Below are 13,808 nucleotides of genomic sequence, written 5' to 3' on the forward strand. Positions count from 1 at the left end.
AGACACATACACAGGCATTTTTTTTTGTCTTTTTTGACTGCTCTATGATAAAGGAGTAATTTTAAGATTAAAAAAATTTAGATGAGTAAGTGACCAAAAATTATAAAGTTAATATTACAATATGTATTATAAAAGACATTGCTTTACACTTAGCTGTGTAATATTGATCCATATTTGGTTCTTAAAAATTTCATAGGCAAAAGATTAAATTTTTAAGAAATGAATTTAAAATTAGCCTTTTGGTTGATCATGTGATCCAGTTTTTATTAATATATATTTTTATTGCATCAAAAACAATGGTATTTGGCATTTTTGTACTTTTTTCAATATTTTATTATGAAGACTTTCAAACATGCAAACAAGTTGAAAGAATTGTACAGTAGACTACCACATACGTGCCAACAGTCTACAATTAATATTTTAATACATTTGCTTTATCGCATACTAATTACTCTGTCCTTTTATTCATCAATATGTCTTTTTTTGTGCATTTTCAGTAGGGTGTACATTTTATCACCCCCAAATCCTTCAGCATGCTAATCATTAAGTAGAATTCAGTCTTCCTTCTGTTTATGGGTTTGGGTTTGTTTTTTTTTTTTTTGACATTTGGAACCTAAAGATGACAACTTGTTTATTTTTATAATTGTTGAATTTTTTCCTAAATTATGACATAAGACAGGCTTGAGGCTGTAAAACTTTCTTGACAAATAATGCACTAATTTGGATAACTTTCTTCCCAATAAATTAAAAGTCAAATTGTATGTAACTGCCGCTTTATTTTTCTTAACTTCTTAAGATCTCTAATTCTTCAAAAATTGGTGTTATAAGAGAATTCTAAAAAGATGAGTGGAAATTTGTATCTGATAAAGATTATTTTAGAAAATGGTGGAATTGTCACTGCATTAGCTCTCAGCTGACTTCTACTTGGATTTCATTCTTCCTATTTTTAATCAGTGGTCTGTTATATATAATTTAAAGTGTGATTAGGGCTAAAGACTGTTTAAAACTGTGTGCTGGGCAGAAACTCACTGAACCCTGAGCCTACCCATCTAATTTCCATTTAATTTTAGGCATGCTCCTTCCATATGCTCACTTAAGCTGTTTGATTTTAGTAGGAAAAGAATGTAAATAGTTTATTTTAAAATTGAGTAGATATTAAAGTGGCCATGGAGACACTTTCATGCAGTAACTGCAGAATGAGCCCTTGGTAGTAACTAGGAGCCTGCTGTTGGGAAATGCTGCGCCTCAGAAATGAATCTGTCCTTCTTAACCCTTCATGTCTGTTCAGGAGTGGTCTTAGCACTTCTTTCGTGGCCTGTTGTGTAATCAGAGATTCCAGAATCCTTTTTCTGCGCCATGTCGGGAGTATGGATATTTGAGCCTCTCCAAAAATGGCCAGCATTTAAATCTGGCAGAGACTGATTTCTCTCTCCATACTGAAGATGTCATTTTTGCAGGATTGGATGATCATGTATCAGTGCTCAGCTCTGATTCTGGGAGGGTGCAGAGCATCTGTGTATGGTTCTCTGATTACAGTCGAGAGCCAGGCTTTGTTAAAGGCTGTAACAGGAAGAGAAGTGGGGACTGGAAGTACATGTAAGAGACTTTGATTCCTGTCTTTTGCATAAATCCCATGTCAAAGGCCAGTCCTAATGCCTTTGATACGCATTATGTAAGAGAGAAAACAACTGGAAAATGGCTTCTTGAAACAGTGGCCAAGTGTTTGGGTTCAGGTTAATTAGAATTGCTGTCATTTATTTAATCTGAAATGTATGCTGTCTTTGAGTTGGCTGTGAGTGAATCCCAGAGTAAGGGCAGCTTGAAGTGACTTGATGTGACTTTGTTCTTTACATTTAGAAAATGGTTCCTTTTAAGACTCTTTCTCTCTTCTCATCTAGGACCTGGGAAGAGCCAACAGACAGAAGCCAAAGGTGAGAGCACAGTGTCTGACCTGCCCCAGCCTCCAGCCTCTGTAGTTTCCATGTCTGGTCAGCTCAGAGCCTAGTAGAACTCTTGGATGATATCTTACAACTTAATCATTTTCTATTCTATTCTGATTTATAATGGCTTTTCTTTTTCTTTTCTTTTCTTTTTTTTTAACTGTGCTGTAGCCGCCAGCACCTGAAGATATTGCAGTCATCTGCTTCACAAGTGGAACTACAGGTCAGTTTTGAAAAGGAATTGCTTCTAAGTGGTATTTGGAAGTGTATATTCCATATCTCATTTTGTGGATGACTTATTCGAACTATAGATGGACTGAAAGCAGAAGACACAGAAATGCTTCAAGCCCTGTCATCTGGTAGCTCTGTAAGACAGTTCTAGAGTCTGAGAGTGTCCTCAAACGTTTATTGAAGGCGAAGGTAGAACCACCGGTCTTCCTAGGTCAAACTGTATCACTGGTTTCCAGAAATAAAATTCCTGGATTTTCTTCTCTTATTGCTATACACACCCTCTCAAACTTGCCCATATTAATAAAGATTGTTTAAGATAATAAGTTTCATGTAAAGGATTGCAGGTTGCTCAGGAATTTAATGTGACTCAACATTTGGCTTTCATAGGTGTACCTCACAGTAGAGGCACCAGAGGCCCTAATTATACAGGGTTTCTGGGCTTCTGTAATTTCTGTCAGTCCTGGATGGAGTTTCTGTCTTCTAACTTTGTTCTGCTTGTGTATATTCCTCAGGCAACCCCAAAGGAGCAGTGATTACCCATCGAAATGTAGTGAGCGATTGTTCAGCGTTTGTGAAAATGACAGAGGTAAACTTTGGCAGTATTGTCATCTCTCTCATAGCCATTGGTTGGCATCAGGCCTCAGGAGTGAAGGTGTCAGAGGCACCACCATCACGTTAGGCATGTGCTGTATTTGAAGCACTATCTGAAATACAGATAAGGTCTGAGCTTTCCTATGGCCTGAGGTCGCGTTCTGTCAGATAGTTTTCACTGTGGACCTAATCTCCAACTCCTGCCTGTGACTGATAAGGTGAATTGACAGATAGAATTTATGACATCTTTTAGATAGTAAAACTTTATTTGAATACTGCCCTATATAAATATTTCTGGGAAAAGACAGAACAACTGACTCTCTTGTGCTTTTTTTTCTATTTTAGTGCAGGGAAAAGAATTAATTTCTTTAAGTTGACAAATGTTACATGCTGCTGAAGGATTTTGAATTACTATTACTTTTATTATTTATTATGTTTGATTTGACTTCCGCTTTGTAAGAAGGATTAAAGCCTCGAACTTTAGTTGTTTCCTGTAATCTTAAAGTTTGTGCTACGAGTGTCCTAGTTTGCTCAGGCTGCCGTAACAAAGAGCACAGACAGGGGGTGGGGGGGGTGTTGAGCAACAGACCTGTGTTTTCTCACAGTCCTGGAAGCTGGATGTCTGTCATCAAGGTGCCAGCAAGTTCAGCTTCCTGGCTTGTAGACAGCCGGCTCCTCACCCTGCCTCACCTCTGCATGCCCACAGAGAACTTTCTGGTGTTTCTTCCTTCCCTTATGAAGACATCAGCCTTATTAGATCAGGGGCCCACGCTGATGACCTCATTTAACCTTAGTGACCTCCCCTGTCTCCAGATACAGTCACATTGGGGGTTTCGGCTTCAGTGTATGACTTTGGGGGAGGAGTTGGTCACAATTCAGTCTGTAACACCAAAGGTAGATTTCAAACTTGCCTTTTTATAGAATAGTGGTATAGTGAATGCCTTCCCCTCATATCTTTTGCTCACTTTTATAGAATTTGTTTTTGCAAATTCTGTGTTTCTGGGAGGGCTCTATAGGCTCTAACTTTGGTGGCAGGAGCCTGTGCTTCGTGGTTTTGGAGAATGGGCATCTCTGGTGGCTGCAGAAGGTCGATCTCATTTTCGCTTTTAGTTCTAAATGCCTTTTTTGGTATATACTTTCTAAACAGAGTTCAACATTTAGTACCTTATCAAAGTGAAATTTTAATTTCTTCATTGGCCTTCCAAAAAAAGAAACTTAAAATGCAATTACCTCATTGACCTTCAAAGAAAACTTAGCATGGCGTAAATCATTGAGGTAAATGATTACAATTAATGTTAATATTAAAATTAATATTACCAGGGGCATTCTCGGCTTCGTAAAACTTCTTGTCCTGCTCACGCACATTCTTTGTTTGACCTAAGCCAGAAAACTGGAAAATGTAGATGTTGACAAGGCTGGTTTCCCAGCGTGTAGCACTCTTCTTCTGACAAGTGCTACTGGAGATGCAGGCCACACTTGAATAAAGCTCCCCTGAGATGACAGCGTGACATGGGTACATCACGTGCTTGCAGGGCCCGGGACTCGTGCTCTCACCTGTGAGTGCATGATTACGAAGGGTGGCCCAACTTTGGGGACGAAGGGCACGGCTCTCAAATGGGTGCATCGCGCCCTCAGCAGCTTGACAAAGCCTTGATTTCTTAGCTGGTGTGGCCACAGCTGCTGCTGGCAGCCCCTTTTTTGGCCAGAATTCTCTATATTAACAACAGGAACATTCCGTATGCATCCCCCACTGTGCCCGGACCCTAAGCAAAGCCCGTTCTTAGCTATGAAATGGAAACCAGACGTCTGCACTTACTCGAGATGCAGACCTGTCACAATCAGCATTTTATGGTCAAGCAAATCCCCTGGGGCCAGGTCAGAGCTTGCGTTAAACAAATGGGGCTATTTTTTATGGAGTCAAGCAGGGTTTTCAGGTAGAAATGTTGATCAAACTAAAATACTTTATTTATGCTATAAATAAAAGGGCTTGGGAATCCAATTTCTCTTATCTTTCCTCCTCCTCTCCCTTTACAACATAAGATGCTGGTCTTTTGTTGGAATGAAACAAGTTTCTTACCTGACTGTGGAACTGAGCTCACCAGGCAGTGGGGTACTGTAACTTGGAAAATCTAAATGATTAGAGCACGTAATCTCTGGCCATCCCAATCTGGGCAACATTTTCCTCATTTTGATTCAAGTCCTCAGTAGATTCACTTTGTCGCTAGGAGTGACCTCCACTCTGTTTGAATAATTTATTGAAGTATTGCTTTGCATTTTACTCTTTGGTGAGAAATAATTGCAGAGAGTGAGCCAAAGCCATTTCTCCTTAGCAGTGAGAGATTACGTGCTCTGAAATAATAAAGTGGGACATTGCTGGAAATCCTAATGCTTTTCTGCTTGCTGCTACCTTTGCTTACAGAATGTCTTCATTCCTACCCCAGATGATACTCTCATCTCTTTCTTGCCTCTCGCCCATATGTTTGAGAGAGTTGTAGAGGTAGGCACTGAGTTTTATTTTGATTGCTTGCTCATTTGTTTGTATTCTGCTAAGTTGTTGTGTCTTACAGAAAGTACTTGCCTTGAATGCCAGTGACACACACATTTCGTTTTTACCGCTTGCACACATGTTTGAGCAGCTATTGCTGGTAAGTGTGCGTGTGCAGGCCGTCATCCCCATAGAGAATTCTTTGTTCAGCCCCATTTTAGAAATACCACTAATTAATTAAAAGAGTGTAATTTTTTTTCTGGATCCGGTTACATGAACTGTAATTATTCATTTTAAAATTACAAGCTCAGACTTCTGAAAGATACAGATACAGACATGAGTTCGGAAAGATGAGCTGTGAATGTAGAATTTTTATGAATCCCACCCCACAAAGTGCAGTGAGGCTTCTGGTCTGTAAGAAGTCTCTAATTTTGGGCGTGCTTGTCCATAGGCATGAGTTGGCTTAAGACTCCTTTTTCTCACCAATGTTCTAAGTGCCCTTGGAAAAGCAGGATGATCTTCAGCTGACCTCCCACTGGGGTCCTCGCACACAACCGTGTGGCGAATTTAAAAACTGACCGAGAACCATCCTTTTTCCTTCTTGGACAGTTTTGGATTGCGTCCTTATAGGAGAAACGCTGGACACTTTTTCCTTCATTTAAAGAATGTTTTGGGAGCCCCAGCCGGGCTGCAAGCCGTGGGCTAGGTGTTGGAGCCAGAGGAGTGACTGATAAGGAACCGACCCTCTGATTAGCCACTGCCCTGTAGGATTTACTTACCCCACGGGCTCAGGGATCTTCTGTCCAGCGCTTCTGCTGCCTGCACACCCCAGGAGACCTCGAGTCCACAGAGTGAGCTCAGATGAAGTTGACAGTGGACCATAGGTGCCTCACTGTGGTTTTCAAAGTGTGCCCAGGAAGCAGGCCACACTGAACAAAAAGCCTCCGGGCTTAAATTTTTAAACAATAAACCATGGTATTACCCTTCTAGTGGTTTCTGCTTTCAAGCCTGAGATGATTTGTACTTCCGTTGCATCATCTCTTGAATCTCTCTTTCTTTTTGGAATTTAAAACAGGCAGACTCTTTGTCAAGTGCCTGTGGTTTGCCAATGCAGTTTGCATCAGACAGGAAAAAATTCAGGCACAATTATAGTTGGTTGCAGACCCCTCTGAGACGGATGGACGAGCGTCTCAGCTGTGGCATATTCTGACTTGTCAGAAATGTTTAGTTAGATTCAAATAAAATAAGCAAGACTTTAAAAGGCTGGTTGCAGCAACATGGATGGACCTAGAGATTATCATATTAAGTGAAGTAAGTCAGACAGAAACACAAAATGTCGTATGATATCACTTATATGTGGAATCTAAAATAAAAAACTGGGACTGTCGGCAAGTAGCTAAGTTTTTATTTTGAGAATAAATTAGACCTAAAGTTTCTGGAAGGCTAAAAATACTTCGATTATCTAATACCATGTCATTCATTCAGCAGATATTTATCATGGAGCTAAAATAGCAGAACCTCTATGAGCATCGCTAAAAAAAACACATTCTCTGGTTTCTCACTAGCTCCTTTGTCTTCAGGATGACCAGGAGAAATACCACAGTTCCATGGTGGACAGTGACTGGGGGGACACAAAAACATTGTTTTAAAAGCTCCCTACGTTTAGGAACTTTAAGATTTCTGGAAACTGGTGTGAAATGCTGAAGCTGATGCTTTGTGTGTGTGTGTGTGTGTCTGTATGTGTCTGTGTGTGTCTGTATGTGTCTGTGTGTGTGTGTCTGTGTGTGTGTGTGTGTCTGTGTGTGTCAGGCAGCCCCCGCTGCGATGGTGAGATAGGTATTGGGTATTTCTGTTCCCTCTCTAGTGTACAATGCTGTGTCATGGAGCTAAAATAGGATTTTTCCAAGGAGATATCAGGCTGCTTATGGATGATCTCAAGGCACTTCGACCCACTGTCTTTCCTGTGGTCCCCAGACTGCTGAACCGAATGTTTGACCGAGTAAGTCCTAAGCGCAAATCAGGGGGCTGAGAGTGGGACCTTGAGTCTGAGGCTCAGGTGTGAGTAGGGCTCAGTGGGTCCCTTCTGTGTGACCGTGGACACTGCCCTTAGTGTCGCAGAACTGTGGCTACTCCTCTGCAAAACCAGAGTCCGTTTACCTCCTAGAGCTGTGGGTAAGAATTGTAAGAGGAAACACACATGAACTCACCTTGTAAACCAGAAGGTACAATACAGGTATAAGGCAGAGGTGGTTTTATTTTCACAGTAAACTCTTTGAGCCTCTGTTTTCTCATCTGTACAATGGACTGTTACTCCATCCCCTTCTCGTAATTGCTAATTGCATCATATGAAAATAAGAACTGTGAAATGGCTTTATAAATTGCAAAGCTCCACCACATGTAAAATATTGCTTCCTTAGCCACACTGAAAGACTGACTAAGCTAAGCCAGGGATGAAGAGGAGGCCAGCCCCGCAGTGGTGGGCCATTAGCGCCTGGACCGCACAGCCAGGGCAGGACCCATGTGCTGTGAGCAGTCTCCGAAATGAATCTGGACTGGACAGTTCCAATACTCTGTTTTGAGGCATGGCTTCTGTCATCAGTGAGAACCTTCTCATTTTTTTAATGGTTCTTTTTTTAAAAACCAGTTTTATTGAGGTATAATTTACACTACATGCAATTCACCGATTTAAAGTGTGCAATTCAAAGGTTTTCGGTACATTCACAGAGTTAAGCAGCCATCACTTCAGTCCATTCTAGAACATTTTTATCATCTCAAAAAGAAACCAATCATCTTCCACCCTGTTACCTCCTCTACCCTCCAAAGACCTAATCTACTTGCTGACTCTGTAGATTTCCCTGTTCTGGATTTTCATGTGAATGGCTTCAGGCAATATTCTTTTGTGACTGGCTTCTTCCACTTAGCATGTTTTCAGGGTTTATCCGTGCCATAGCTGCATCTGTACTTCATCCCTTTTTATGGCCAAATAATACCCCACAGCGTGACTGTAGCACATTTCATCCATCCATCCATCCATCCATCCATCCATCCATTGATTGGCATTTGCATTTGGGTTGTTCCACTTTTTAGCTATCATGAGTCCTGCTACTTATAAACAGTCACGAAGAAGTGTCCATGTGGATGTGTGTTTTCATTCTCTTGGGTACGTACCTAGGAGCAGACCTGCCGGGTCACACGGTAACTGTGTTTAACTGAGGGGCTGCCTGCCTGCTTTCTAAAGCGGCTGCACCGTGACACGTTCCCCCAGCAGTGATGGGGGCTGCAGTTTCTCCACATCTTCACCAGCACTTGTTATTATCGGACTTTTTCATTCTCGCCTTCCTGCTCACTGTGAAACCTTCTTGTTTCCTGACTCATTAGATTTTTGGACAGGCCAACACCACCCTGAAGCGATGGCTGTTGGACTTTGCCTCCAAGAGGAAAGAGGCTGAGCTTCGCAGCGGCATCATTCGAAACAACAGCCTGTGGGACAAACTGATCTTCCACAAAATACAGGTGACACATTGACTCAGAGGTGTCACTTGTCATGCAAACTGATTTGGGTTTCAGACTTTCTATGGGGGCTCTTTTCTTTTAATTGAAGTATAGTTGATGTATAACATGTAAGCTACAGCTGTACAATGTAGTAATTCATAATTTTTAAAGATTATACTCCATTTATAGTTACGGTAAACTATGGGCTATATTCCTCACGTTGCACAACGTACCCCTATAGCTTACTTTATACCTAAGAGTTTGTACCTCTTAATCCCTGCCCCTGTGTTGTATGAGGGCTCTTTTAAAAAGAGAAGGTGAGAGAAGCAGTTCCTGGTGCAGTTCTATTACCTAAGGACAAAGCCATCAGCTAAAGCTCAGGATCCGAGATAAACCTAGACGGTGTGGTGGCTCTTGAGGGCAGAGAAGAAGCCAGGTAGCATAGCCTTTCTGAGTCTCCATTTGCTTCACTTTTCTGGAGCAAGTGTATCACTCTTGAGGTATTTTTTTAAGGCATGAGTGATAAAAGAATATGAAACAATATTATGTCTCCCAAAATGTTGTAGTTGCCCCCAACCGCCACCCCCCGTTCTAATTCCTTAAATACCTGCACGTAAAGGTGTTCCTTTCTTCTCCAAACCGGCTGAGAATGAATAGAGTAGTTCCGGGTAGAAACAGACTCCAGTTGGTGTCCCTTCTGAACACCCGTGCCTGCCCCGTGCGATGGGGGTTCTGCGCAGCCTGCAGACCAGGAGCCGGCGGGTTGGGGTGGGGGCAGGTTCCAAGAAGGAACCTTTGAGGAGCCGGCCGACTCCCAGCCGCCAGACCCTCATCCTCTCCCCTCTCCCTGCCATGCAAGTCAAGCCTGGGAGGAAGAGTGAAGCTGATGATCACAGGAGCGGCGCCCGTGTCTGCCACTGTGCTGACCTTCCTGAGAGCCGCGCTCGGCTGCCAGGTGAGCTGGCCCCCCTGCAGTCCTGCCCAGGGATCTGCTTTCGAGGGGTCATTCTGATTCTCCTTGTGTGTGTCTCATTTTTCTTTGGAAGACTGCGGTATTCCTAGGTTGTTTGGAGAAAGAAGTACAGGCAGACCTCAGAGACGCTGCAGGCCCGTGCAGTACAGCGAATATCGCGCTAAAGCTGGTGCCGTGACCTTTTTGGTTTCCCAGTGCATAGAAAAATCATGTTTACACTAGACTATAGTCTGTTAAGTGTGCAATAGTATTATGTCTAAAAATCAGTATACATACCTTAATTTTAAAATCCTTTATTGCTGAAATGCTGTCATCTGACAACACAGATGTGTAAGAAACGCAGTATCCGGGAAGCGCAGTGAAATGAGGTGCTTCCGTATGTATCTTTTACCCCAGGCAGGGTATGCGTTTGTGTCCACCCCTGAGTAGCTTTCTCTAGGGCAAAGCACAAAACATGTCTTTAGAATCAGGCACGAGGGCACAGGGATTGGTCGTGATAAGCTTACTTGCAAACCATGCAGAGAACCTGTCTTCGAGGGGGCGGGGGAGCCAGGGAGACCAGGTGACAAGTGGGACGTGTGTGGGGTGAGCGGTGAGCTGACAAAGGGAGTGCCTTCCCGGGTGGGTTGTGCGCAGTGTGACCTGTCACAGCGATCCCTCCTGGAAGGCCCCGGAAGGTTATGTAGAAAATGGACGTGGATGGTGCCGGCGTTTGGTGTAGGGGGCGAGGATGTTGGGTGCAGTGTTTGGAATGAGTTTACCAAACAGAAAGCTTTGAGGTTTCACCAGTCAGCTGATACCCAGAAGCAAGAGGAACTTAGTTACTGAGCACTGCTGGCAGAGGTGTGACTGTCCCCTCTCATTCCTGTTCCATCTCTTGGCGACCCAGTTCTACGAAGGCTACGGACAGACCGAGTGCACTGCCGGGTGCTGCCTGACTGTGGCTGGAGACTGGACGGCAGGTGCGATGGCGGGGCTCTCCTCGTGGGGTCGCACAGTTCACATGGGGATTATTGGAAGTTATCATTGGTTCATCAACCAACTTAAACAAGTGCTGTGTCTCAAATGATAAGGGCTCGGGGCAGTCTTATAAACCTGGAGCCCCGTGGACAGTGTCTCCTGTGGCAGAGTGGGATGTGATTTTTAAGGCTCTGTCTGTCAAGCTGGGTGGGTGGCAATAGAGATTTACCCTGAACGTTACACCTAAAGATGGTGCCGTTTGTACCAGGTTCGGAGTGTTTGGCCCAACAGAGCTTCCCAGTTATTAACTGGGGTCTAATTACTTGATGGTACATTTTAATTAAATTTCCACTGTGTGCTGAGCTAGGCGTTGAGACTATGGAGAGAAATGAACATAAATCCTTTTTCCCAAAAGGAAAAACAGGAGGACAAACACCAATGGCATCACTTGTGCACCTGTGGTTCTGTGTTAGGTGCTTGGGGTGTATATTGTGTGTGTTTCATCCCAACATCCCAGAGATGAGCCCTGGTACCTCTGAGAGGAAATGATTGAATGTTGGCTAAAAAGCATGTAAATAACGTATAAGCATTTACACAGCCTTATGCTTCGGAGCCAGGATCCCACCCGAGGTCTGACCACGAAACTTCCACGCTTTCCCCTTTACCACGCCAGTAGTGCGTTCCACACTGATAGGTAAATTCCCTGATTTGTTTGCTATATCGCACTTATGAGCATCTAATAACATAGATTCCAGTGTCAAGAACTCCAGTAGCATAATTCTGCTGGGATTGGCACTAACAGTCTACCTCATGGTGTTTGTTTAATCTTTAACCCCTGGTGCCTCACCAGCTAGAGAATTTGGAACAGTGACCTCTTTAAGCTAAAATAAGCTAGGAAGAATGATTTGCGACACTCTTAAAACTTACCTAATTTCTGTTATTTTTGTTTTGGGAAAAGAACCCAATCCTAACACCCTTTGGCAAGAGTTAGGTGAGCTATGAGAAGAAGCCTCATCTTGTCTTAACTTTTGACATGTGCATCCAGTGCTCAAGGAAATAAGGCCACGGTGTCAGAACCATGACCGTTCAAGGTGGGCACTCACTGAGAACACAGACATCACGTCCTTATGAGGGAAAGGGGGCAAAAATGAGCAAAGCCATCAGATCATGGGAACCAGGTACAAGTTTTAGAAAGCTTGCTTCCAGTTATTCATTAAAATCCTTAAAATCAACAGCCAAATCATTTCTACTTTGAAAAATAATTTGGAGCATCAAACTTAGGGAAGATCCCAAAGAGATGTTTGAATGTTTCTGACTGTATTCTGGGAAAGGGGAGACTGGCTGTGATGCTGAAACCAGAGGTGTGTACCAGCTGTGCTCATTATGAGCAGGCTTGCTTTGGATAAAAATAATTTGGCCTAAGGGTATCAGTCGTCGCATTAGGAGTGACCATTCTTGTATTTGACATACAGGCCATGTTGGTGCCCCAATGCCTTGCAGCCTTATAAAGCTTGTCGACGTGGAAGAAATGAATTACTTGGCAGCCAAGGGCGAGGGCGAGGTGAGTGAAACCCTGCGGCGCCCGCTCCCTGCGGGGTCCTCTGAGAGCCAGGGCTGTGACAGGCGCGGGGCCGCTTCTCAGCACAGCTGCACGGAAAGCCGGCGAGCTTGGGGTTGTGATCCTGGAGTCGGACAGGCTTCCCTTTATGTTTGATGCTCAAGTGCTGTGGACAGAGGGGCACGAACGCCTGCCCTCTGTTGCCAGGCCCAGTGGGAAAGTGGGCCCAGGAGGATCTGAGGGCTCCAGTGCCCGGAGTCCTGGGGCACAGCTTCCCGCCTGCTGAGTGCCCTCGAGGGCTATTCGTGAGCTCCTGGCTAGTGGGAGGAAGGTCCATTACTTCAAGGGATTCCATCCCCTGTGGGGCTTTCCGGCAGCTTTGAGCTTGAAGTGGGGCCATTAGAGGTGCTCCCAGTGGGCTCTGTCCCAGTGGGCTCTGGCTGCTCTCTCTGGATCAGGGAATTCAGGGCCCAGACACACACACAGACCGACACACACAGACACACAGACACACACACGCACACCCTCTCTCTGGATAAGCCCCAGTCAGTGCCCCTAACAAAACATCTTTTTTCCCTCTAGTTCTGTTGAGAGATAATTGATACCCAGCGCTGTGTAAGTTAAGTGAACATCCATCATCTCATGGAGACAAAAAAAAAGAAGAAAAATATTTTTTCCCTTGTGATGAGAACTCTTAGGATCTCCTCTTTTAACAACTTTCAAATATACCATATGGCTACTCTCACCAGGCTGTAGTTATGTCCTCGGTGCTTACTTATCTTATAAGTGGATGTCTGTCCTTTTTGACCACCTTCCTCCAGTTCCCACACCCACATCTCCCTCCCAATCTTTTTTCTTCAGGTGTGCGTGAAAGGGCCAAATGTATTTCAAGGCTACCTGAAGGACCCAGCAAAAACAGCAGAAGTGCTGGATAAAGATGGCTGGTTACACACAGGGGATATCGGAAAGTGGTTACCGGTAAGTGGTCACCTCCCCTGTTCGCAGAAGCTTTGGTTCCACTGTGGGGATGAAAAGCTCCTACGAGGCGGCGGCACCCTCCCTTTCCTCCTCACTGAGCGGTGGAACGTAGCCCTCCCGTTTCCTGCATCCTTCTGTAGCGTTTTCACTTTAACTGCAGCAAATGTGTTTTGTCTTGACACCTGACATCATTTCTGGTTGCTGCTTCCAGTTGGAAATCCAGAGAGACTGTGTGTGGCTTTTCCCAGTTCAGTGCTGGGCCTTGGTGTTGGGGCCTTGGTTAAGGTCTGGGGGGGGGGGGCATTGCGTAGGCTGCCAGAAATGTATGACAGGTGAGAATTTGGGAACACACATGTTTCTTAGGGTTGTCCTCTCAGAAAAAAACAGGGTGAGTGCTTTGAAGATTCGGCCAGCTCCTTTGAACTTAGCCCAGAACCGAACCGTTTGCTGTAAAGAAATGCTTGTGTGAGAAGGTTTGACCAACTTCTGCTGGTTGTAGTGACAACCACTTTTTCAAGCTTTTTCAAGTTGTTACTATGTTTAATTGCAAGCACTTAATTGGGGAATGTAATTTTTATTATTGGGTATTGTTCCGGTCTT

The 13,808-nt window shown here is 44.0% G+C and overlaps 1 protein-coding gene across 8 annotated transcripts in view; it reads left to right on the plus strand.

Annotated features, from left to right (window-relative positions):
• The window catches only part of ACSL1 (acyl-CoA synthetase long chain family member 1), a 55,589-nt gene that overhangs the window by 37,351 nt on the left and 4,430 nt on the right, over positions 1 to 13,808 (plus strand). For 5 of the 8 annotated variants that reach the window (XM_072950464.1, XM_072950465.1, XM_072950463.1 and 2 more), the window contains exons 8-17: positions 1,899 to 1,931; positions 2,112 to 2,163; positions 2,684 to 2,757; positions 5,330 to 5,407; positions 7,112 to 7,246; positions 8,626 to 8,760; positions 9,599 to 9,694; positions 10,602 to 10,674; positions 12,145 to 12,233; positions 13,092 to 13,208. In XM_072950464.1, the coding sequence (XP_072806565.1) occupies positions 1,899 to 1,931; positions 2,112 to 2,163; positions 2,684 to 2,757; positions 5,330 to 5,407; positions 7,112 to 7,246; positions 8,626 to 8,760; positions 9,599 to 9,694; positions 10,602 to 10,674; positions 12,145 to 12,233; positions 13,092 to 13,208 (882 nt within the window). Of the gene's footprint in view, positions 1 to 1,898; positions 1,932 to 2,111; positions 2,164 to 2,683; positions 2,758 to 5,181; positions 5,260 to 5,329; positions 5,408 to 7,111; positions 7,247 to 8,625; positions 8,761 to 9,598; positions 9,695 to 10,601; positions 10,675 to 12,144; positions 12,234 to 13,091; positions 13,209 to 13,808 lie in introns of all 8 variants that reach the window. The other 3 variants (XM_072950466.1, XM_072950462.1, XM_072950467.1) reach the window with 2 other exon arrangements.

Source organism: Vicugna pacos, chromosome 26 (assembly GCF_048564905.1).
Source record: "Vicugna pacos chromosome 26, VicPac4, whole genome shotgun sequence".
Classification (NCBI taxonomy): Eukaryota; Metazoa; Chordata; class Mammalia; order Artiodactyla; family Camelidae; genus Vicugna; species Vicugna pacos.